The 26,631-nt window shown below is 36.0% G+C and overlaps 1 protein-coding gene and 1 pseudogene across 3 annotated transcripts; both read left to right on the top strand.

Moving 5' to 3' along the window:
- Positions 1-1,528: 1,528 nt before the first annotated feature.
- LOC116308220 (high mobility group protein 20A) lies at positions 1,529-16,670 on the top strand. 2 transcript variants are annotated; one of them, XM_031718602.2, is made up of 10 exons: positions 1,529-1,805; positions 2,885-2,913; positions 5,285-5,340; positions 6,290-6,487; positions 7,627-7,741; positions 8,079-8,113; positions 9,049-9,198; positions 11,477-11,579; positions 12,691-13,051; positions 14,547-16,670. In XM_031718602.2, exons 1-10 carry the CDS (start codon positions 1,780-1,782, stop codon positions 14,569-14,571), a joined length of 1,098 nt encoding a protein of 365 aa, XP_031574462.1. In that variant the 5' UTR covers positions 1,529-1,779; the 3' UTR covers positions 14,572-16,670. The 2 variants fall into 2 exon arrangements, with proteins under 2 accessions (XP_031574462.1, XP_031574461.1); XM_031718601.2 differs by having other exon boundaries at positions 5,282-5,340.
- Positions 16,671-18,590: 1,920 nt separating this feature from the next.
- Positions 18,591-23,559, top strand: LOC148912482 (uncharacterized; annotated as a pseudogene). The gene is made up of 7 exons (XR_016119248.1): positions 18,591-18,678; positions 19,330-19,527; positions 20,453-20,508; positions 20,663-20,879; positions 21,311-21,606; positions 22,144-22,399; positions 22,868-23,559. The product of XR_016119248.1 is annotated as an uncharacterized LOC148912482 (transcript).
- The last annotated feature ends 3,072 nt before the right edge of the window (positions 23,560-26,631 follow it).

Genomic DNA, 26,631 nt, shown 5'->3' with positions numbered 1-26,631 from the left:
AAGGCAGAAAAACGGGTCCTACTTTCGACGTTTATGCGTTAATAAGCTTTATATTTCATAAACAGGCTCTTTTGGGGCTGATTAACAAAATAACAAAATTTGAGGAAATTTAAGGGATGTGTATTTGAGATATAACGCCCTGAACGTTGGGAGAGATGATATTTTGATCCGCACAAAAACTAAACATTTTCGCTAATACCTCGAAGTAGAATTGTTCTAGGCATAGTTAATTCCCCTCAATTAACTATGTTCTAGGTTAGCAGAATTTTGTGAAAAGTCAAAGCACAAGAGACACGAACGAAACACTAAACGTTTTTTAGCATGAATGAGAGATAAAGTAAAAAATTGCGGAAGTACCAGCTTTGTCGTTTTTCTGCTCTGTCTGTATACATAAGAGCGACATTAGATATATGACAGAGCAGAAAAACGACAAGGCTAGCTGCTACTTTCGCAAATTCTTCTTTACCTCTCATTCATGTTAAAAAACGTTTAGTGTTTCATTCGTGTCTTTTGTGCTTTAAACTTTTCACAAAATTCTGGTAAAACCTCGAGCAATTTTACTACGAGGTTTTAGCACCTGATGTATTAGCGAAAATGTTAGTTTTTGTGCTGATCAAAATATCATCTCTCCCAACATTCAGGGCGTTATATCTTTATTTTATTTTATTTCATTTTGTTAAGCTTTTACCTCTCATCAAATCATAGTTTAAAAAAATGAAAAATACAAACAAATTACAAGCAGATGAGAAGTAAGGGATACCGTCACAGGTTTCCCAAATACTCATTCCTTAAATTTCCCCAAATTTTGGTATTTTGTTAATTAGCCCCAAAAGAGCCTGTTTATGAAATATAAAGCTTATTAACGCATGAACGTCGAAAGTAGAACCCGTTTTTCTGCCCTGTCGGAATTATATAAAAGGAAAACAAAGGCGCGCATGAAAAAAATTTTCTATTGCATTCTTTATCGATTTGATTTTTTTACTCTTTCGTATGAAGGAGGATATTATCTTGACCTCGAATTTAAAAAATAATTGCTTATTTAATTTTCCCGATTTTATTTCCACCATTCACTTTAATCTAAATTGGGCTCCCTGTGCCCTCCCCAATCGTGCTTTTCCTCGTTTTTCCTGAACATGCGCATGCGTTAGAAGTCCATAATTTTCGCTGCCTCTGCTTCGAATGATCCAACATCAAAGAAAGTAATAAGTAGCCTGCAAGAAAAAGATAAAATCAATTTTTTTTCTTTTGCGCCAAAAATTACAATATATAGAAAAAATTAATTTTGTAAAAATACAAATTTATTTCTCGATATAGCTGAGTTACCTTTGAGAGCGCTATACAAAATCATAACTAACTCAAATATGAGATACTTTTCGATAAAATTCTAAAACATAACATTGAAACTCCTTTGAAATTGTTTGAGAAACACGAAATGAAAACATGGGAAGTGAAAAAGAGAAAAAAACTGAAAATAGCATGGGATTTGATAGCCTCCTGTGTACCACATATGGTAGTCATGTCCATATAAGGCACACATGGTCTGGTCTTGGTCTTCATAGCGTGGTAGCCTAGTACTTGTTGCTGGCAATATTCTCGGTATTTTAAAGCCATTTTCTGCCAACTTTCACGAAAAAGAAGCCCCTTTTCTAGTACTTAAGCTGCTTTGGACATTATATTTTTGATATCAAGTGTCATATTATTGTTTTGAGTTCAGAAAGTTTATTTTTTGGACACTCGTTTGATCGAGGTTGGACTCAACGAAGCCCGCGAAACTGGGTCATGGATCCCGAAGTCACAAGCGGAAGGTTAGGATTTTCTCATTTACTAAACACCTCTCACAACCCTCTAACTAAATGTTATCTAGCAAAATAAATATGTATAATGATGTATCTGATTAGAAATATCAATATTGGTTAGGAATTGGTATTTTTCTGATGTGGAACAGTGTACAGTAGTGTTAACTGTTCAAGCAGTTCAGGCCATAAAACATGATACTTCAGTTCAGGTTACTCGTGGGGAAAATATTCTAACTTTCATCTTTAATCTTAGCTTTAAATTTCTTTGTTTAGGGGTTTTTCCTCATACTTGGCTATTGGTTTTGGCATTTATCTCTCATTACTGTTTGCTCTTGTGTCTTTATTCCACCAAAGGAATTTTTTTGTTTTATAATCAAAATACTGTAGTCTTTTGTTCGCGACCACGAAGACTTTGAAATAATGTTGTATCCCTGAGTTCGATATAATTGGTATAGAATACCTTAAATATTTTTGATTTGGTGATAAATAAGTTCTAGGCAGTACGATCGAGAGAGCCAGACAAGATTTAATATAATAATTAAAAATATTGTGATCGCTAACAGAGGGGGTGGAGTCTAACGCAGCCTAATCAGCTTCTTTACTGAAAATCTCGTCAAATTATGCAACGTAATACACCTGTAGATTTTCAATATAAAATTCATCTAAAATATAAAATTTCACTAAGTTTCTGTCAATCAGGGGGAATTTTACTATCAATTTTCCCACATTGAAGGCTGTTTTATAGGATACTATGTTAAAATTTGTTTTAAGATTCTTTAGACTTTAGGATGAGAGCCAGCAGGGGTCAATTTGACATTTTTGGGTTAAAAAATTATGTATATTACAGTAGCTTTCACAGTGCATATATTTAACTGATCTCTTACCCTGTAGCATGCTGGGTCTTTTTGGAGCAACAAAGACGAAACCCAGAGAAAAACCTCAACAAACTCTCAGTACACTAGTTTTTAGCTAGTACATAAGTTTTGGGGTACTACTGTAAGCCTATCATCTGGGAATCAAAAATGCTTATTTCCTTATTTAACAAGTATGGCTAAAAACTAAAATTTTTTTTTTGATTTTTTTGATAGATCCACGACTACTAAACTGTCTCAGTCAGGTATGGTATAATGAACAAATATATACTATGTTTTAAGATTTGATTGGATTTGATTGGACAGAAATGGAAATGGCGCTATATGACAATAAAGTTATTATTATTATTATTATTTCTGTTGTTCAGTGTTAGCATTAATTTGTGTAGAAAATTCACATCTTCCAGTCAAAGTTGTTGGTTCTAATTTAAATGTTCAATTTATTGACGGTGTGCATTTTATTTAATGTACAGTATTTGGCTTTAAATATTTTGACACTTAGATGAGGCTACCCCTGATTATATAAATGAGTATGTTATAAAGGAACACAGCAGAACAACTAGATTAAAAATGCATGTGTAACACCAACATTCTTTATGATGAAAAAGGTCTAAGTTTGGACCAAAATGTCTGGGTAATGTGTTTATTCAAATAACTAAGTCGCAGTTAACAAGTCAAAAATGTTCCATGAATCCTGACCAACTTTCACATTTTGAACAATTTACCAAAAAGTCCTTTTTTATGATTTGAAAAATGATTTATTAAAGTGCGAGGAGCCTAACCGTGGCCACCCAACTTATTTTTTTACCAATGCCTTTGAATGCTTTCCTGAAAAGTGTTTTCATCAATTTAAAAGACTTTTTATGAAAGAGTTTAGTGTTAGCCAGCAAAGGGACCAAAATAGGTATAACCTCTGCAAATATCCCCTTCACAGTTCCCTGCACCATCTTGAAAGCTAGCCATGCCTTTGCATCGCAGTGAGATGAACGGTGAGCTTGCAATGATAGAGACCTGTGAATAATTGTGCAAAGTGTTAAAAAGGGTCTCTATCATTGCAAGCTCACCGTTCGTCTCGCTTTGATGTAAAAGGCATGGCTACCTCACAAGATGGTGCAGGGAACTGTAAAGGGGACTATTCCTAGACATTTGTGTGAGTTTTTGTTTCAAAAATAACAAAATAATTTTAAATATTTGTGATCATACTGAGGCCCCGTCCACACGTATCCGGAAATTTTTGTATCCGCAATTTTTTTTTTCCGGATACAGGTTGCATCCACACGTGTCCGCTAATTTTTGTATCCCTATCCGCAAATTTTACGAAAACAGATACGTGTGGACGGTGAAAACGATTCGAATACGTTGCGTGTGGACGCAAACATTTTCAGATACAGAAATTTCCGGATACATGTGGATGGGGCCTGAGTGATTTCACATGCAAATGCACAAATTCTCACTGTCTGATTGGCTAACTATATTGTGGTTGACTAGAGTTGAATTACCACCAATAGTAGGGCTAAAAAACACTGGTCCCTAGTAGATATGGGTATCATTTACATGGCTTAAAGAACGACCAGTCAGTTAACGGTCACGATGACCAGCAAAATCCGTTTTCCCTTGTTCATACCTCATTTGTGGCTCAAGGTTACTGGTCAGAGTAACCAGCAATGCAAAGTTTTGCCTGGACAAGTTCCATATCTGGCTGGACATTGTCTTGTGACTGGTCGTTATTTCAAACCCTAATTTATACCTAGATGCTAAAAATAGTACCTTTGCACCATCACATGATGGCAGCCATGACAGGAGGCAAATTGAATCTGATCTCATTTGATTTACATTCTAAAGAATTCAGTTTTCCATGGGAAAAAAGGCTCTATCGTTGTGCCTTTTATCATGGCTGCCGTCATGTGATGGTGCAAAGCCTCTATTGAGATATTTGAGCCAATTACATTATCTCATTGACTGTGCAAAAAGTGTGCCTTTGCAGTTTTCTATCATATATTGATCGGTTATTTGAGAGTATAAAGTTTTACTGTAGATCTGGTTCTGTTCTGCGCACCTTGGATGATAACCATACATACAGTCACACACACACACACACACACACACACACACACACACACACACACACACAGAGTTACACACACACAAACACCTTCTCACACACAGTTACACACACACACACAGTTACACACACACACACACAGAGTCACAGACACACAGTTACACAGACACACAGTTACACACACACACAGTCACACACACACACAAGAACATCTTCTCACACATACAGTTACACACACACACACACCACACACACAGATACACACACAGTTACACACACACCACACACACACACACACACACAATCACACACACACACAGTCACACACACACACAGTCACACACACAGTCACACACACAGTCACACACACACACACACACACACACAGTCACACACACAGTCACACACACACACACATCTTCTCACACATTTATTCATGATCAATTTATTCTTTAGTACTCTCTTCATTTAGAAACAAAAAGGGGTGTGATCAAAATTTATTTACCTTTTAAAATAAAATTATTAATATATTTTTGTTTATTTTTGTTTAGCAGAGAATAGTCCAGTCCCAAGCCCAGGAAAACCAGAGGGTTCAGAGCCAGGAACTAAGGTAAATTTTGATTATTCAATAAAATGGCTAGAATTTCAAAATATTAAAGTACAAATTTGTATTTGAAATGGCACAATCTCAAGTACAATTTGGAATTGCTTACTATCAATCACATGACTTTTTGGAGTTGACTGGGGGGCAACTAGCGGATGCTAAGTCAAAACATATCAAAATAAGTCCTCAAACTATTGCATTTGACTATTTTCGCGACATCAAACCAGAAAACAAGAGATCAAAACAACCTCCAGGATTCTATAAGCCATCAAAAAAGAACTATTACCGGAAGTGACATCTATTGATAGCAACCTATTTATAGGTACAAGTGATGTTTTGAAAATTTTCAAATTTGGACCAGCCTTTAAGGCAAAGTCCAATGAGCCTGAAGTGAGATGACGTTTTACCACCGTCTCTAGACCATAATCCTTTTCACATTGCTTTTGTTCTTTAATTATGACTATTGTTCCTTTATTCTCTAAGGAATCAAAAATTTTAATATGAAAGAATTTAAAAATCTATTATGGTATAGAGTCGGGGATAAAACGTCATCTCGCTTCAGGCTTATTTGAGAACTATCAAAACATCACAAGTATCTATAAATTCTGAATTCTATATAACCATTTTGCGATTTTTTCTTTATAATATACTCAACAAAATTGAGGAAATTAATTGGGACTCTACAGAGTACAATTTGGGATTTAATTGCACCACCCTTGTCCAATCAGAATCGAGTAAATTTGTTGAGTTTATTATAAGGCATGTAGTTCAATCTTAATGCAAAGTATTTACTATATTTCTTTTTCTTTCTTTTTTTTTGCATTTTGAGAAAGGATTTACAGTGACTTATGAGTTACAGTATTTTAATTTTTCTTCCAGTGGCTTTAGTATAGTATCTTATTGACAATTCAAAGTTTCAATTGTTCACTAGCCATCTTTTTCTTTATCTTTGAAGACTACTTTCTCTAAAGGAAGGAAGAGAAAGAAGCCATACAAAGACACCAATGCACCCAAAGCACCTTTAACAGGATATGTGAGGTTCCTGAATGAACATAGAGAGAAGGCTAGGAATGAGAACCCAGACTTGCCTTTCCATGAAGTCACTAAGATCTTGGGCAACATGTGGACTCAGTTACCAGCTGTACAAAAACAGGTGATTCAAATTCTCTAAAAATGCCTCACAAACGTTATCAATGGACAAACAAACACGTCATGGAAGAAAGATTAATTTTATTGAAATATTTCCTTTGAATTACAGTGTTTAAAGTGCCTATAAACCCTAACTCAATGTTTTCAGCATTGATTCTACATGAAGTTAAAAGTTAAATAGTAAAATATTTTTATGTGATTTGAGTGTTGCATCTTGAAGATATCAAGGTTTATACTTCCAGTATGCTAATGAGTGTGATGTCATGTATCTCCAAGATGTATCACTCAAACCATATAAAAATATTGTACTATTTAACTTTTAACTTCATTTAGAATCAATGCTGAAAACTTTGAGTTAGGGGTCATAGGCACTTTAAGAGATCTTCGTACATCGCCTTATAAATCATATAACACACAGAGCTTGGGATACCTGTGATCAATACAATACAGATATAAAAGATTACTTTAGTTAAAGAATCCTAGTCAACTACACTGCATTGCGTGCCAGAATCAAAACAACCGGCCATTTTCTCTGCCAGGCAAAATTGCCGTTTTGTAGGTGAAGTTTGAAAATCCAGTTCCATCGGTCTCGTTATTTCTGCTAGACGTTTTAAGATAATCATAAAGTAATGATACATGTACATAGTCATTTTATGCTCTCCATGATATTTTTTAAATTTTGGCAATGAATCTGAGGTAGATTTCAACCATTATGATGCCTAACTGTTGGACGACTGAAAAGTCATTATGTCTCAAAGAGAATCTCTCTGAAAAATTCAACCCACTTGTACTTGTTGTGGAACGAAAGAAAGAAAACCTTGTGTGTTTGAAGACCTTGGCATAGCGAATTTGCACTTCTGCTCCACCAGTGAATGGAAGAGCTTTAAGAATGATGTAGGCGAATGATGTAAACAATGATATAGGGGCGCAGTGCATCGTAGTTGACTAGGAATACTACCATGTGATTTGCTGTTCAACCAAAGCTTGGTCTGTGAGCCAGAATGCTCTTAGATCAGGATCCCATTAATCGAGGCATCTTTATTCATGCTAGTTCTGTAAGCCAGCCCATTAGTAATGACATTAAAAGCATCTTTGTACGATGTGTAGGTCTAATTATGTTTTCAATATCATTTTGTTATTCAGCTGTATCTTGAAGAGGCAGAAAAAGACAAGGAAAGATACATGAAGGAATTAGAAGAATATCAGCAAACGGATGCGTACAAAACATTCATGACTAAGCAGAAGGCATTGAGAAAAGGTATGATTTATGAGTTCCTCCATATGTTGGAGTATTTGGGACTCTGTCAATAGTTTTAACTTTTAGCTTATTTTCATATTTTTTTATTTTCACATTCACGTTCTTACGAGACTTTATTGTAAGCTCGTGTGTGTCTACTTGAATAAATAAATTACTTATTTACTTACTTGCTTGAACTCTACACATCTTACACTCTTGCAAGTTCTCTCTTATCTCTCGATCTCCCGCTCTTGGCCCAGGCTCACGGGTGAACAGGTGACAGGTGACAAGCCTACGCTTGGGGGGAGGGCATGGATATTTTCTTGAACCACACAATAATTATGTATTTGTTTTGCAGATAGTGATAGTGTGAATGGAACCACAGAAACCCAGGTCAGTAATTATGGAGTTTTTAGCCATTTAGTGACTGAAGAAAAAACTGGTTCAAGTGTTCAGTGCATTGCGGGATTGTTTTAGGGGACAGAATTGATGCCGTCTTGGAAATATCTGCTCTAAAACACTCGCACAATGCACTGTAATACCAAAGTGTTGCAGTTTTTCTCAATCTGGCTAATTGCCTTGGGGCAAAGATATATGATGTGTATGTTGATAGCGTTAGAACACCAGCTTTTCAGTAATCAGATCCCAGAACAAAAAATAAAACAAAAAAGACTACGAAAAATTACTAGGTTCCTTTGTCCTATTCTTAGGCCATGTTAAACACCATATCTTCTTTTTCCTTGATAAAAATCGAGGACCACTTACAGTATACAGCTAACCAATCAAAATGTAGAATGAAAACAATACATTCCAACGTTGGATAGTTGAGCCAATCAGAAACCTAGACTGCACGAGAATGGTAATTTGATCCTGATGTTACATGTAATTTATTGATTTCATTCTACAATTTGATTGGTTCTCTCGTTTTAGGTGGCCCCAGTTATTGTAGTTTTTTCTTTTTCCTCTTCATTTATATTAGACTGTTCAACTTGCTCGTTTGCTCTTGACCTACCACAAGTCAAGCACTCTCATTTTTTCTTACTAACAAAAATGAGTGAACACAATATTTTGATATGATAAATTTAAATCCAAGCAAAATATCATTATTTTTTCTAACTTTTTTCAAGCTTTTCTTACTGCTATTTAGTGGAACAGATAAGCAAAACAAATAAATAATTTGCTGAAAACCCAGTACTTTCCTACCGAAATCTGAGAAGGATGTCCAAACTTTTTGGTGGCCGTGACACAATCCAGTACAATTTATACCACATGATGTCTAGCGCTGAAGTAGTAAATTGTACTAAACGAGTTGATATTATGAATTTCAGACTGGCAGTGAAGATCCTGATAATCTACTTTGTAAGCCATGCAATATGTTCTTCAACTCACCTCACAACAAGCGTGAACACTTGATGGGGAAAAAACACAATATGATGTTGATGGGGAAAACTGAAGGGACGGACAAAACAGAAATAAAGGTACATGAGAGATGAGGTGGTAAGCTGTGTGGGATGGGATCCGAAATCGTATAAGAACATGCAAAATAGGTAAATTACTAGCCTTGTATGAAACGACTGAAGAAGAGTGCCAATGGGCCTTTCACAACTCGCATAGAAAATGATCCAGCTTAACTAGAAACCGTGGACAGCTGTTTCGGCCTGTATTGGGCCTTGTCAGCACGGTGTATCTAGTGAGCTGGTAATAATAATAATAATGATAATAATAATAATAATAATAACTTTATTCTTATATAGCGCCATTTCCATTTCTGTCCAATGGTGCTTTACAAATTACAATTAAACACTAAAAATATGCGGTAAAATAGTTAAGAATTATATGAAGATGTTAAAATATATACGGTACATTCAAAAAAAAATTTTTTTCCTAGTTAGACCCAGCCTTTACACCGAGCCCCACATGTGCCAAATCCAACGCAAACGAGCAAAAATTGGAGTTCATTTGCATTAGATCCGGCACATGCGGAACACTGTGTCCAGGCCAGGCCTTAATAACATGATATTAAAATGTAATTTATGCTAATTGATATTAAAAGAAATAAATAAGCTACTAATGGATATAAATAATTTGCTAATTTAAATAATAGAATTGAAGGTACAGTAATTATGCCCCAGTAATGCCCAGGTTGCTTTTCTTTGCTGTATAGCATTTTGAATGATTTGTAAACAACATGATTACTTGTAGCATGCTGGCATGCGATATTGAATATCAGTATAGCATCATTATTAATTGTTAATAAGAGTTAATTGTTAATTAAAAAGAAAAACCTTTTGAAAGTAACTGGAAGACTTATGCTACATTTGTCCCTTTTAAAAATACTACAATGCATATGAACTGGTTGAAATAAATGTGAACAAGTCCATAGTTAAGGTGGCTGCCTACTTTTGAACGTTCGATTTGAGCCCACGATGTGCGCGCGCTCAAAAACCGCTGAAAAATCTACAAGTTTTTATTGAAGAACCATACGCGTTTTGAGCTTCAACAGGGCAAAACCCTCAAATTTTGCACGGGACTCTATATTTTTTGATAGCTCTTTCGAAAAAACTCCTAAAAATCAAGGTTATATCAACATTTTAGGAAAAGTTTAAATCAGGAACACGTGAAAAAATAGATTTTTGTAGGGATTTTTGTTCGACTTTATGAGATTTTTTAAGAGCACCGAAACTACAAAATATGACAAATCAATGTATCTCTCTGTCTTTTTGTCGAAAATATCCATGTATTATTGTAGAATGATTGATTAGCCTTCGTTCGTGCAATCATATAGTCTGCAAATAACTATTATCTTATTAATCTTAATTTTTTTCTAATCACTTCCGGTGGCGCAATTTTTACTCCAAAAGCTCGTGCGTAGGCTTCCATTAAATGCTGATTATCTCGAAAACGATCTCGGGACACCCTATTTTTCTTTCCAGATTTGGAATCAGCATTAAATTTCAATTCGGAAAATCGAAGTTTTTAAAAAAGCTTAAATCAATTTCCAAAAGTAGGCAGTCACCTTAAGAGAATCTATGAAAGACGGCATTGGTTGCATGTGATATAGGCACATTTGTTCATATTCACATGCGAATTTGCTCCATATGAGTATTAAATTATTATTGTTATTATTATTGTTATCATCATCATCATCATTATTATTATCATTATAATCATACAGCTTCTAATTAATCCCATATAGGTAACTGTCCAATTATTTTCTTAATTGGACAGGTCTTGTTGATATGGGATTAATTAGGCAGCTATATAATTAATAGGTAATGGGATTTCATGCTCCCCAATCAAGAAATAATTATCCAATTTTGTCAGTCCTCGGAATTTTCCTCATCCGATTATTTCTTAATTGGACAGCATGGAGTCCTATTACATACTAATTGGTTGGGAGGGTGGGAGGGGATAACGTATTAATACCCTGTAGTCAAAGTATTTTTTCAGATTATTTTCCAATTGATCACCCTTATTGCCTTCTAAGCACATATTCGTGTACTGGCTGATTTATTGAGCTGCCTTAAACAGTCATTGCTAAGTTTTTAGATTCCTTTTATAAAATACAAATACAGTGCATGCTCGTGCTGTGTGCTCTCATTAAGCACGTGCTACCAACCAATCAGAACGTGAGATTTATAACAGTTATTTTACAATATTTTAGAACTCCTATTAGGAGTTGAAGGTAAAATTCACTTGTTTGTGATAATTCACATGTAAATATGTTACTCATTACTTCAATCTTGTTGGGTCCAGGAGCAAAGTGTAGAAAAAGAGGAGGAAGACACAACTGAAGATGCAATCCCAGTTGATGGTGATATTCCTATATTTACTGAAGAATTCCTTAACTATAACAAAGGTACCATACACTAACTGTTATTAATATTTTTACATAAGTTAATATAACAAATCTAGCGTGCTCATTGGTCACAATTTACATTTTATGTTGCTATATTTACCTACAGGTGAAAATAGCTGGCACATGCTTGTTTGTCGATTTGTGCTGCTTGCAGAGATCAATATAATCTAAAAATATTCCCCAATATTCACTTTTCTTTTGGTGAATAGTTGTTGAATATAAAGCTATTTGAAAAAAGGTGTTAAAAAAACCTACTCAGGGTTTTCAATAGAAGCCGGCAACCGGCAGATTCCGCTGTCTACTCTTGCTAATTCGGCTGCTTACTTACATAAAAGTCGTTAAAATAAATTTTAACCCAATCTTTGTTGCTGTACTATGAAAACTGCAACGCAATCAGAACTACCATGATCGTTGTCTGCCAACTTGAATTTTTGTGAGAAGAGTGAGACTGGTGACAAGTATGCCTTGATTACATGCTCCAGTAATTTCCAGTTTACCGCCTATTTCAATTTCATAACTGCCTACCAAAAATTTTATTGAAAACCCTACCTACTTAGTATGTATTCAAAAATAGTCTTGTTTCAGTCATATTTTAATTCATCTTTTTGGCGCTAGCCGTCACATAGTATAAATTGTGTTGGATTGTGTTACGGTCACCAAGAAGTTTGGACATTGTTCTTGGATTTCCGTACAAATGTACTGACTTTAAATGAACTATTTACTTGGTATGTTTAGTTAGTTCTCTAAATACAAGTAAAATATCATTTTTCTAGCTTGATTGAAGCTTTAAAAAAATCTATCTAAATTTTCTCTTTAACTCAGTGAATTTGTATGGGAATCAGAGAACAATGTCCCAAATTTTTGGTGACTGTGACACTATCCAACACAATTTATACCAATTTATACAATTTATGAATTTATAATTCATTTGGTTACAGGATGCGCAGGGCCGTAGCCACCAGTACAGTCGGTCTGGTTTCAACTGGACCAACTTTCGGGGGGAAAATATAAGAAAAATAAAATATATATATAAGAAAAACTGAAAACCAGACCATGCCTTGATGCATGACCATGCTCCTGGAATAACTAACCTGAATGTCTTGTATTATAGTTCGAGAAAATGAACTTCGAAGACTCCGCAAAACGAACACCGAATTTGAAGAACAAAATGCAATTCTTAGCAAGCACATTGAAAACATGAAAAAAGGAATAGAGAAACTTGAAAATGAAGCAGAGGAACAACAGAGAGAGATATCGACACTCGAAAAACATCTGCAGAAACTTCGACATGTCTTGAGGAAAAACTTTGCTGGACTTAGTATTTCTGGACAAGAAGGGGTCTCTGTAACAACAGATTCATCTGTGGATGGGTTTGTAAGCAGACTTCATCAGTCTCTCCAAGAAAATCCCAAAGAAAATGCTGAGCTTGTCAGCAAGATCAAAGGGATTATTTCATCAATTGATTATCCCAAGTAAGTGTTCAAAAACCATATTTTACAGTTCATTTAACAATTATTCACCTCGCCGAAGGTGAAGTGAATATCAGGGAATATTTACCAAGACGCAAGTCTTTGAGCGGCGAGGTAAATATTCTCCAATATTCACTGAGGCTGAGGCATATAACTGTTTTAGTATAAATACACATGAGGTGATTCTTTAAAAAAAATAGAAGAAAAAAAAGAAGATAAAAGACATTTTTTCCGGTAACAGCAACAAAGCGGCTGGCCGCCATTTTGGATTATCACTTGAGGTGATTATCGTATGATAATCTGAGTTTCTCAACCAATCAGCGAGTGAGATTTTCAATAATCACCTGTGTATTTTTACTAAATTATACTATAGGGCACAGTAAATACTTCAAGTTTTTTTTTCATATTTATATTTAAAGATCTTGAGCACAATGTCTAGCTAGGTACATGTATCACAAACCTCGATTCGCAGTTTGATGTCAGGCGTTTTCCGTCAGACTTTTGACATTTAGCAAGGCATCATAACGAAGTTGTTGCTGTAAGAGCCGTCATATGGAATTTATTGATTCTAAATGTTTCTATGTTTGCGGGCATGTTTCTGGGCCTGATCTTTAGCGGTTAGCACTAAACCTAATGCTAAAGGTCTTTATTTCATGAAGCATTGACATCAAGTACACAGAGTGAAAAAAATGAATTTTATTTCACATTGATTGGCTAAAGGGATGTCTAATCTACCTGTATTCATTTTAGAAAAGTTGCATAAAGGTGTTCATTGTTTGAGCGTTTCCTCACTGTAAACACCATTTATATTATATTATTTGGACAGTAGTTAATATCAAAAAGTGAGAAAAAATTCTTGGAGAATGACACATGGGTTTGAAAGTTCATGCAGGCCATATACTGTATCTTTTATTATGAGAATGCTCTTCTCACATTGATAAAGCAGGTTTCCCCAATAAATTTCACAACTTTATAAAAAGAATAACACTTGCATCTTACCACCCCAAACCGCTTCAAGCCATTTTGATAGCTATAGTCTAGTATTCTCTGTTGCTCAGTGAGCTACACAGAGCCAGGACAACAGACTTTCTGAAAGTTTAAGGGCTAACCCCGGGGGGGTACTCCCCTATATTCGCTATACAGGTACGTGCCGCCAAGCGGGGTATGGTTTTCAGCGATTCTACTCTGGAACAGGGTATATAAAATCACGCTTGCTCTGGGACAGGGTATATGAAATCATGCTCTCTCCTAGCTCTCTGGAACAGGGTATCCATTTTCGCAATACCGGAACAGAATATGATTTTCAGCGATCTTGCTCTGGAACAGGGTATGAATTTCAGCGATTTTACTCTGGAACAGGGTCAGGGTTCAGAGGTCTCAGCGGAACATCCCTACCCTAAACGGGGGGTTAACCTCTATATTCTGTAGAATATTCATGTGTTCCAGTAAAGCTCTGCTCATTTGTTTTTAAATGTACAGTTTTCTTCTTTTTTTCCAGCTTCCTCAAGGATGTTTCAAGCTGACAATTAATCTAGCAAGTCAAGTAGCTGGTCCTTCCTTTACCAGCAAGAAAGTTTTGTACAGTTCTAGTTTGATAATTAATACATTTTGATAGTCTTTATAATTTTTTGGCTACAACTTTGTATAAAAAGATAAAATATTGCACATTCACTTCCTACTTTCTAATGATAGTAATTGTTTGGATCTATCTGATCTTTAATTGACCCTTATAGCTTGTCCCAATTCAGACCATGTGTTATTCCCTAGAGTATGGTATCTTTGTCTAATAGTTGGTCATGAGAAGACTTATGAATATACAATACAAAAAATATTATACTCATAAGAATGATAGGTGATCTGAAAGTTAAGGTAAAGAGGTCTGTTGCTATAGATGTTCTACAATGATGACACACCCTGAGCCAATCGATTGGAAGGCTTTATTTTAAAGGGTTATAACAGTATAATGTTTTGGAAATAACCTGAAAAAAGTGCTCACAGCTCCAGTGTCCTCATTGTAATGCTATAAATTGTAGATGTTCTACTTTATAAAGTTTTCAATGTTTTTCATAGAGTTACAGTATGTCCACTATTTGACATTTAGCTATGGTCTAGCTATGGTCTAGCCAGTCTCTGCCAGGGCTTTCAGGATGTTTTTGAGTAGTTGGTCATAATCTGAAGACGCTGGCTCTGATCTGATAAATTCACAATAAAAAAATTATATAAAGAACAATTTAGCCTGCGTAGCGGCCCGAAGAGAAGGGGATTAGAGATTGGGGAAGAAGAGGGGGACTGGCGAGAGGAAGAGAGGAAAGGTAGGGCCTGCAATGAACCCCCTAGATTTTTCCTATGATCGAGCGTTCAGAATCCGAATGTTAATTTTGATTGGTTGATAAGTTCAACACGCCAATCAGATGTCAGTGAAGTTGGTTCAGATACTTTATTCTTTGATTTGATTGGTTGAGAGTTTGCATTTTAATTAGGGGGCGTAGGAAAAATCGAGGGGATTCATTGCAGGCCCTACCTTTCCTCCCTTCCTCTCCCTAATCCCTCTTATAAGCAACCAAAAACATCAAAAATGACAAAGAAATGTATGTTTACTAGGGACAAGCGTCCCCAGTAACCAAATATTTCTTTGTCATTTTTTGAGATGTTTGGGAGGTTGCTACACAAAAGGTATGAAACCTAAAATCTTGAAACTGCAGAAATTTACTTATGTCGATGTACTCTTTCTTAGTATGGTGTTTATTTTTTAGCTAGGATAATTATAAAAACTCGTTCCCAGTCCTCAACTCATTTCTAAAGTGGGGATTTCAATCTCAATAGGCCTGAAGCGAGATGACGTTTTACCACCGTCTCTAGACCATAATCCCTTTCACACTGCTTTTGTTCTTTAATTATGACTATTGTTCCTGTATTCTCTAAGGAATCAAAAATTTTAATATGAAAGAATTTCAAAAACTATTATGGTATAAAGTCCGGGGGGAAAAGTCATCTCGCTTTGGGCTTATTGGGCTTTCACCTAGTATGGAGCTTATGGTTCCATTAATTTGTGATTGTCCCACCCTGTGATATAACCACCAAAGCGTTTTAGATTTTCTCTCACTTGTGTCATCTTCCAAAAATCACGGGGCAAACAAAAGAAAGAAAAGGAAGCAAAATGGAAGCTTGCAGGGATGGTTAGCCACATAACAGTCAAATAAGAGGACTTATAAAATAATAATTTAGCTTAGCATAATTATAAATTTAAATTGATAATGAAATTAGTGGCTAAGTTAGTTTACACCTTAGTAGAGTGACCACAGTAAATCCGTGAAACTTTAGTAATACTAAATAGCACAATTTCATGCAAACTCCATTGTTTTCTATTGTTTAATTAGCACTATTTTGTACTATTTTGTACTATTTAGTAATTAGTGTTTCACGGATTAATTGTTTGCACTCTATTTGATATCTCACAAGGTCACTTATCTTTAAGTAAGAGATAATTTGTCAACATGCTAGATCCAAAAATAGTTTCTTTTACAGTTCCCCTGTGCATCTTGAAAGGTTGAATCATAGCCGTGCCTGTGCATTGAACTTACAATGATAGAGAAATGCAAATAATTGTCCAAGGTGTTGAAAAGGATCTCGCTTCAATGCGTGGGAGAGCCTACATAGTAAGCAGTTTAATGTATTCATAGATATACAATGAATCACCCCTAACACTATAGATAGGACGACAGTGCACGTGCACCCCCCCCCCCCCCCCTTCCCCAATAAAAGCCTCTGATTCCCTCATCCATCCCCCCCCCCCTTTTTTTTGCACGTGCACACACCCCCAACCCATAAAAGCTAAAGGCCCTCTCATCCATCTCCTTTTTTTTTGGTTCTGCTTTTTTATTTATTTTTATTTATTTATTTATTTATTTGGTTATGCGTTTTTTTTTTGTTTTGTTTTGTTTTTTTGTTTTTGTTTTTCTGTTTTTGTTTTTGTTTTTGTTTCTTTGGTTCTGCTTTCTTTTGGTTACCTTTTTTTCCCTTTCCGTGTCTACAAATTATTGCCTGTGCACCTCCCTGCAAGATCCCTGGTTACGCCACTGAGTTGGCAATAAAAAAAACGATCAATGGTCCGATTTTATTCGATGTGCACCCTCCCTGTAAAAGTTCTGGTTACGGCCCTGATATCAACTTAGTACTATGTAGGTTTTCCCTTCAATGCACACTAACTGTGAAGGGGACTTTTCAGTAATGAAATATGTTTCAAGTATTTAATGTTTGATACAACTAATTCTTTAGTTTAGTTGATTATTTTTGAGATATTACTTTTATTAGGGGTGAATCTTGGGATTCTAAGGTTCATGGGGTGTCGGCAAAACTCCCTAAAATGAAAATAGAATCTCAGCGAAATTATACATCTGAGCTGACTGCAAGGTAATTGTGAGAATAGGAATAAAACACACATCTGTTATAGTAAAAAACTTCGTGTGTAAGAGTGTCTTCAGGAAAAACTTTAAAAGAACGGTTGTTGGTTGTAGAAGTGAATTGAGGGTTTGGCTACCTACCTGTGTTAGTTTTTATTCCAAGGTTAATCACAGGCAGCCTAAACAACATATCGATCTGAGCTGTCTTGATCTTATGACCACTAGGAACGACATACATATCAAGGTATGTTCACGTTTTTTAAAATTTTTTTTAATTTTTAATTTACGATTTTTATCAGTTCATGCATGTACTACAATCATATGCGTTTTATGTCATTTTTTTATTAACTTCTTGTTGCTTAACCAATATATCCCTAAAGTCTAACCAACTAGACTTTTTTAAAGCTTCAAACTTTATATTTTTCATTTTTCCCGCCATAACATTATCTTATTCCCGCCTTTTTGACAACCTTTCTTCATTTTCCCGCTCTTTTTCAAAATTGAAGTAGCTCAGCCAATCGCGAGCCGGTATTTCCTTGACGTCACACGGACTCCTTCCTCATTTTGAAGAAGAAACTCGAAGAAACAACAACAACTAGACGCAAAACAAGAGTGTTTGCAGCTTTTCTTCATCTTTTGACTGTTTTTCCTTCAAGGTAAGACTGACTAGTTATGAATAAAATAAGAATGAACTATCATATATATTATTTAATTCAAATTTTTAAGTTAAATTTGGATTTCAATCAATCTTTTGCACTACGTAAAATTCTTCAAGTTTTAAATTATAACTTTCATTTGAATTTTGTTCAGTTGTTTCTAAGAGTAAAAAATTGAGCAACAAAATGTTTTATTCGTTACCGTTTAGTTATTTACTGATTATAGCCGGTTTATTTTACAAAAACATACGCTTTTTAACCTGAACTTGTTGTTATTTGAAATATGCTTATCTATTGACTTTACCGCTGTAAAGAAGTACTCTAAGCTTATTCAATTTTTCTAATTACTTAGTTGTATGCCTTAAATAAGCTTATTGAATCGACAGCTTTTAAATGAATAACGATTTTTGTTTTTTGTTTTTTTCTTTTTCCTTTTTTACATTTTTGTATATCCGTCGCATAGGGATGGAAACTTCAGTTTAGAGAATGGAGGTGGATTATCAAAAACCTTCCGAGTACGAATTGAAGAGACAAAAAAGAATAAAAGAAAACCATGAGTTTATGAAAAGTCTTGGTGAGTTGATTGAAAGAGTTATTGTTAGGGATGAGGGCAAAACAATTGTCATCTCAAGAGACCTGATTTAGGGGGGAGGGGTGGTGTTACCCGGTACCCACCACCTCTGGAAGTGAAATCTTAGATTTTGTCCCCAAATATCTCCAAAACTAAAAGCCAAATCACAGAAATGAATGTACTGTCTTTCTGCATGTATACTAAAAACATATTTGAGTATAGAAATTGCCACTACAGACCCCCAGTATCGAGCATTTGAACAGGTCTCTGAGGGGGAAGGGGGTATGTACCGGTACCCACCACCTGCATAAAATCTGGTCCTTATTTTGAACCATTGTTTTGACCTCGCCCCTTACTTCCTTCTTGTTTAGTTTTGCGTTGGCTAAGTTGCTTTTATAATTCCGCTCTCGAAAAGCATTCTGGTAGTAGTGATATCTTGAAGTAAAAAGTCAAAATTTCATTATAGCGAGGACCGCGGACCACCCTAAAAAGTGGGGAGGGGGGGGGGGGGAGCTGAAATTGGGAAATATAAGAGACTATAGTATGGGAAAAGGTAAAGAAGCACTCCCCCCCGGTATAGCGATCCTTTTCTAGCTAATGATAAAAAAGTGGTCGACAATAACGATTTGTAACTAGCCCTTTATATAATTTAAGGCTTACCAGTTCCAAAAACGCCCAGGCTACAACGGCTACCAAGGCCAACAACAACCAAAGGCAAAAAGCGAAAAGTCTTTACCTCCTTAGATGAAAGTGAAAGTAGCGAAAGCAGCGACGATAGTGACGAGGATTGGATTCCAGGCGTCTCAGAAGAGATAGCAAAAAGAAACAAGATGATCAAAAGATTCATACCAGGTGAAATCTAACTATGACTGGAATTTGTATGCTAATTTAAATAAGTATTAGTTAATTTTATTCAATAATTAATTTTTTAAATTAATTAAAATAAATAAATTAATATTAGGTAAAACTTCTTATGGCCCACCAGGCATTTCGTTCAGCCTCATTAGCGTCCAATTCGAGGAGCGCTTTATGAAGATACTATAGAGCTGTTAAAAGTAACGTATTCGAACGAGAAACGACTTCCGGGTCCTTCCGGGTCCAAATTAATAATTACATCTACAGACATGTTAACGCTTCTGCCGTTTTTCCTTCATAGCAGGAATTTCTGTTCATATATCTAATTGTTGAAGGTGGAAAATTAATCCTGGGAATAAGCTGTGGCAAGATTTAAGCGAACTTTTGTGTGATTGGACCCGGAAGTACGTCACAACTTAAAAGCTAGCCCTTATTCCGAGTGCAACAAAGGATGACGTATCACCCTGTATTTATGCAAAGCCGTACCAGTGACGCTCCTTTGGTAGGCCGGAGATTAAATCGCAGGCCACTAGAAATAATCCAGGCTAGATCGAACGTGACGCGTTACACTCCGCGCCTCCTTCCAGATTTGGGACCCTCTCTCCAACACAGAAATCTTTTCCTTTAGCTTTGGATTTTTTTCGTAATCTCAAAGTAAGACTTGTAATGCATGACCGGTTTGTGGTGCAAAGAAAAATTCGGTTGAAATTGTGGTGTGTGAGGTTGTGGATCCTTTTCTTTATTCTCCTTCCAAAGTTCTCCTCACGATCACCTACCCCCCGTGGGCCCGGGCATCCGTTAATTTGTCTACAGCTATTTCAAACAAGTAGCATATTGCATATGGCATATCGCATATTGCATGTTGCATGCTGCTCGGAACGGCTGATAAATGAATAAATTTAAGAAAATCATTTTGTTACAGAGTTTCGGCCGAAAAGAAACCTGCTCTTCGAATTTAATGAAAAGTGTTCAACAAAGGTAAAAGCCTATAATACACTCAACTTGATTAAATGTACATTTGATTAAATGTACATTTTCACAGCTTTTTTGTTGATTTAGGTTGGTGTATTCTCGATCCATTAGCTTTCTAGTTTGAATAAAACATTGATATCTGAAACTTTATATTTGACAGGCTAGTCGATCAAGAAATAACCAAAGTACTGACGACTTTGAAGATCTCGCCGAGATCTCCGATCAGATGCTCAATGACGCTTCATTGTTTAGTGAGGAAGAATCAGATAAGAAAGAGAAGCCCCACAATGAACCAGAGAGTAGATATCCCAAGAGAGCAAGATCAATGACAGCAAGCTATCGAGAAGCTGAAGTACCAGATGACGATCATTACTTATGTAAGCCAAAACAATATTAATCTTTTCCCCTAATTAGTTATGGAAATAATTAATCGCCATATCCAAGTTGATTTTTTTAAAAACGATTGAAAAAAGCCAGCTCAGCTGATGACGATCTCGCCATAGAAGGAAAAAAATTAAGGGCAAGTTTTTCTGTGCCAAGGTTCTTGTTGGGTACCATGGGTGGCGTGCCATAGGCTCTTTTGCTGTAGCATTTCTTCAACTGGTGCACAGGTGCATGGTATAACGAAGCCTACGACCGATGAACACTTGGGCGATAGAGACTTTGACATTTTAAGTGTCGTCATTGTTGCTATTGTTCGTTTGTGGTATTTTTTATTTAATTTTTTGTTATTTGAATAGTGAATATTATTATTTTGTTTTTCTTTGACACTTTTTATTTGATTTCTCTCTTTCTTTCTTTGTGACAGACTGCGAAGAGTGCCAAGATCTCTACTTCGGAGACTGTCCCAATCACGGTCCTCTAAAGGCTATCTCAGATAATGGCTTCAAGCTTCAGAAAAATGACCATAATACTTTACCAGCTGCAAGAGCATCTTTACCAGATTTTTTGGAGATAAAGCCGTCGACAATACCAGACGCAGGCCTAGGGGTGTTCCTTAAATCTGGCGTTATTCCAAACAGGTCAAGATTTGGTCCATATCGAGGAACAAAAGTGAAACTAGAAGACATGGCTGATGAAACGGACACGAGTTATATGTGGGAGGTAAAATACTGAATTAGAAATGTGCCATCTGACGGTTACAGCTTCGTGTACTCGACTAACCATGACGTTACCGTCAAACCAGGACGTCAGTGTTTAGAAATTTAAACAAATGATCCTTCGTTTTGAATAACTTGAGTCATTTAAAATCCATCCATCCATTCATCCATCCATCCATCCGTCCCTCCATCTATCCATCCATCCTTCCCTCCGTCCTGTGTAATTACAGCGAGGAATATTACATATCTTCAAAAGTCAGAGCACGGCTAACTCACAGATCAAACCCTGAAACAACCTCTGGGCTAATCTAGTCAGCGCACGGCTATGTTTAAGTTTTTATACCTTATCTTCGATGTTATCGACTTGTTGACTGCGTTTATTGCCAATCAGGAAGAAGTATTGACACTTCGTATTCTTCTAGATTATCAGTTTTTGAGTGTACCCATGGTTATATAGCAACATGTGAAAATAGCTGTCGAGTTGAAGAAATCTTTTGAACTCGGCTTTACCGGTAACTTTGATGCAAAATTTGTTTTGCAGATTATGAGAGATGGAAAATTCAGTCACTTTGTGGACGGCGCTGACGAAGCAAACGCCAACTGGATGAGATTTGTAAATTGCTCCCGATGTGAAACAGAGCAAAGCCTAGTCTCTTATCAATATAAAGGCGATATATTCTACCGCAGTTACAAACAGATAACAGAGGGAACAGAACTCCTGGTGTGGTATGGGGATAAGTACGCAAAGGAACTTGGGATTCCTTTAGAAGATCAAGACGATAAAGACGACCATCGCGGTAAGGATACGAAGTATCATGTTTTTTTTGAACCCCTTGTCTGAAAACGTACACCTAAATACTTTTTTTATGGCATTTCCTCATATCCCATCTTTCTTTTCACAAAATTTACCTGCCGTGATAATAATAGTTTCTTCCTTGAAGCTGGGCCACATTAGTGTTTATTAGCACTGGGGTATTAAAAGCTACCCTAATAAAGTATTTTAATATTATTATTATTATTATTATTATTATTATTATTATTATTATTATTATTATTATTATTATTATTATAAGCATAGCGGAAATCTAAAGATCGAGCTTTCATCTTTTGTAGACAGTGAATGAGTCAGATCAATAATCCAAATATTAACAAGATACATTCTTGATATCATCTAATATTATTTTGCTGGGACTCACAAATTGGGCTAGGTCCCGGAAATCCCCTAAAGAATTAAACTATATGTATTTTTTACAAATTTTTTTCAGAATCTCTTCAATGCAAAACTTGCAGGAAAAAGTTTCCTTACTCAAATATGCTAGAGCGACACGCTAACAATGGATGTTTATGCGTGGATCAAAACAAGGAAATAAAGTGTGTCTTGTGTGATACTAAATGTCAAACAGCTGAAGAATATGATAGTCATTTGTTTGCTGTTCACTGTGATCCCAGTACCCACTTTGTTTGCCCTGTATGCAAAAAGACATGGAAAAATAAACAAGCTTTTTTATGGCACTTACGAACCTACTCAGGATATAAACCATAAAAGTGTACATACTGTGATAAGGCATTTATACAACAAGGTCATCTAAAGGATCATGAGCGAATCCATACAGGTGTCAAACCATACAAGTGTACATACTGTAACAAGGCATTTATACAACAAGGTGATCTAAAGAAACATGAACGAATCCATACAGGAGTCAAACCATACAAGTGTACATACTGTGATAAGGCATTTGCACGACAAGGTCATCTAAAGGATCATGAGCGAATCCATACAGGTGTCAAACCATACAAGTGTACATACTGTAACAAGGCATTTACAGGACAAGGTAATCTAAAGAAACATGAACGAATCCATACAGGAGTCAAACCATACAAGTGTACATACTGTAACAAGGCATTTACTTGGCAGGTTACTCTAAAGCAACATATTTTAAGATATCATAAAAAGTGATTTTGAGTTGTAATTAAACGATGAAATAAAAGAAAATGGGAATTTATTTTGGCTTATGCATGTTAAATTGAAGGATGACAAGTTTTAGGAATTTTTTGTGTCATAATCAATGCTGCTGCATTTTAATAGTTCTTATTTATTTACCAGATTCCGCTCGGTAGTCGCTAAAGAAAACGGAAGGGTTAGTTAATATAGCTAAAATTACAACGTTAAATAAAATATCGTTGTATTCTACACCACGGCTACAATTATGGCGGCGTTGAAAAATAACAATTTATTTAAAGTCGATAACGTGGGAAGTGGTCGCCCAATCTTCCGAGGCTCATGTTAAAAACGCTCGACAAAATAACAAATAAATGGGGAGCTGGTTTTCGGAAGTGATCAGAGTATAGTTCTTTGCAGATTCTTAGATTGCACAAATGACGGCTAGTGTATTCTTCTAAAGTAATACAGAAAAATCAATTTAATATATATATATATATATATATAATATAACCTAGATGTTTAGGAGTTTTTTCGAATAAGCTCATAAAAAGTATAGAGTCCAGTGCAAAATTTGAGGGTTTTGACCTCTTGAAGTTCAAAACATATATATGTTCTTCTCGCCCCATGTAATCCGGACTTATGGTGGATTCCGGATTCTAAGCGCTGGATTCCGAGATTCCGAGACTCTGGTTTACGGATTCCAAGGGTCTGGATTCCGGATTCCAAAACTTTTGTATTGCGGATTCCGGATTCTATATCGTTAATTTTCAGATACTTTCTTTAAAAATTATATTAGTGATATACTTGCCTGTATAAGTAGAATCGTCTATCAATTAAATCAGCATCTGATGACAGATATTCTTGGTGGAGATATTACACAGTGGGGGAGGGGCTACATCGGTTCAGTCTAGGCCGAGGCGATAGCATTTGAGTATATACTTTCAAAGTAGCGGATTCCGGATTCCAAAAGGCTGCATTAGGGATTCCATTATAAACTGGATTTCGGATTCCAAGGCCTAGATACCGGATTCCAGAGTGCTGGATTCAGGATTCCAAAGCCTAAAATTTCGTGGACTATTACATGGGGCGATTCTTCAATAAAATCGTGAAGATTATTCAGTGGTTTTTGAGCGTGCACACATCGTGCGGCTCAAAATGAATGTTGAAAAGTAGTCAGTCAGTCACCTCTTAAAATGTTCATTTTAAAAAAATAGTTTAACCCCTATTAAATTACCACTATTATCGTTCAAGTGCGACCCGCAGTTTCATGTCTGGTTCGATTCGCCGACGTACTAGCATTTCAACGAGCGGTAATCAAATAACTGGGAGATTTTAGATTAAATCAAAAATGTTAATCTTTAATCCTCAAAAATATAATCGTGCTCTCCATCGTCGTTCCAGTTTCCTTCTCTTCGTCTTCAGAGGCATAGAGCTATAGTGTAGTTTGAGAAGGGTAGTTTATTGTATTGATCCAAATGCCTCTACTTGAAAAACAATAGTTTGAAGGCAACAGAGTGTAACTCTAATCATTGCCATTGAAAGTAATTTCCTACAAGGTAGTAGTGGCGGATCCAGAAATTTTAGACGAGGGGTGACTATATCACAAAGGTTTTACCAGGAATGCGAGCCAAAGGGGTTGGTTTACTAAGGATAATAATGGGAAATTTGAATAAAAGGGTGGATGACTTAACATCATCGATCCCCTTCACCACCCCCTGGAGCCGCCCTTGGCCTGGACAGTTTCTTTCGCCAAAAAGTGGGTTTCTTCAACGATAGATGACAATGAAGACACAGGAAGTTCAATTGCCACTCATCATAATCCTATCCATTTTGAACAGATTTCCTTCAATATACTAGATTTAAAACTATATTTGAATTCAAAATTTAAGCCAAAAAAACTGTCTTTCATTCAGAAAACTTTTCTAATGCTTTATTTCTCTTCCTTTTTCTGTAATCTGATTGGGCAAAGCTATGTTTTCTGCATGCAATTCATTGGTTCCTTAAAACAGTGCGATTTCAAGTAAAACTTGAAGGGTGCGTATTTACTCCGTGAAAGTCGGTTCATTGATTTGTACTCTGAGTTGAACGGCTCTGGAAATTGCAGAAATCGGTCTATTCAATCATAAAACCTATGCATTGAATATTAAAGGAAAATATAAGGCCTACCCCACGGTGTTGGTGTACAGTTTTTAGGTGGCATGCAAACGTGACGCCCAATGTTAGCAATCGGGTCTGGGATGGCGCTTGAAATATTTCCTAAAGGCCGGTTTAGACGGTACGATTTTCGCCTACAACTATCGTATACAACACGCTCGCGTCTGTCGTAGGCGAGTTGTAGGCTTGAATTACACGCTACGACACGAGTTGTAGGATGGCGCGAGCGTGTTGCATACGATAGTTGTAGGCGAAAATCGTACCGTCTAAACCGGCCTTTAGAAATTTGTTTCTTTGAGCGGTCTAAGATTAAGCAGATGTCCCCACTATATTTGATATATTCCTTGTATGATTACAGACCGATCGAATCTGACTCCTCAGTCCTTTTAACATTATGAATAGCTATCATAGCATGACACAGGAAAACAGCATTTTTGTTCATATCTCTTGAAATCGTTAAATAAAGGTGATTTGAAACTACTTAAAACGAAATAAAGGAAAACAACTACTTACGAGAATACATAAGATACGCGTACCGATAATATAAGATATGGGTACAGATAATATGAAGACCGGCAATCCAATATATTGAGTCAGTTCATATAAAACGTTGCAAAATGTCAATTGGGGTTGGAAGAAAGGCTACCAATTCGTAGGCCAACTTCCCATCAATTTAGATGCGAAGTTAAGATCAGTTACTTTAGCAATTGCCCTAATTCACTATGACGTCACATGAAAACAATCTTCAACAATCTATTGTTTAAACGCAAAGGATCATGGTCGTCGGACGGGGTCAAATCAACGCAAATTCACCGAAAATCGTTCTAAATCCCGTATCAATCCACGAAGAGAAGTAGAATAGCCAGTAAACTCTCAGAATATTTTTTAGTACATATTAACACATATTATATCTGAAAACCAGGCCATTTTAGG

Source organism: Actinia tenebrosa, unplaced genomic scaffold (assembly GCF_029948245.1).
Source record: "Actinia tenebrosa isolate PJP-AT-01 unplaced genomic scaffold, QUT_ActTen_1.0 PGA_scaffold11__36_contigs__length_13525064, whole genome shotgun sequence".
Taxonomy (NCBI): domain Eukaryota; kingdom Metazoa; phylum Cnidaria; class Anthozoa; order Actiniaria; family Actiniidae; genus Actinia; species Actinia tenebrosa.
This window is presented reverse-complemented; position numbering and strand designations above follow the sequence as displayed.

What these genes read in the sequence shown, in the direction of transcription:
- LOC116308220 (XM_031718601.2), top strand. Translation starts at nt 1,780, where the DNA reads ATGGATCCCGAAGTCACAAGCGGAAG. An exon ending in GTTCAGAGCCAGGAACTAAG is followed by an intron (nt 5,341 to 6,289) that starts GTAAATTTTGAT and finishes TTATCTTTGAAG; the next exon opens with ACTACTTTCTCTAAAGGAAG. An exon ending in ATTCCTTAACTATAACAAAG is followed by an intron (nt 11,580 to 12,690) that starts GTACCATACACT and finishes CTTGTATTATAG; the next exon opens with TTCGAGAAAATGAACTTCGA.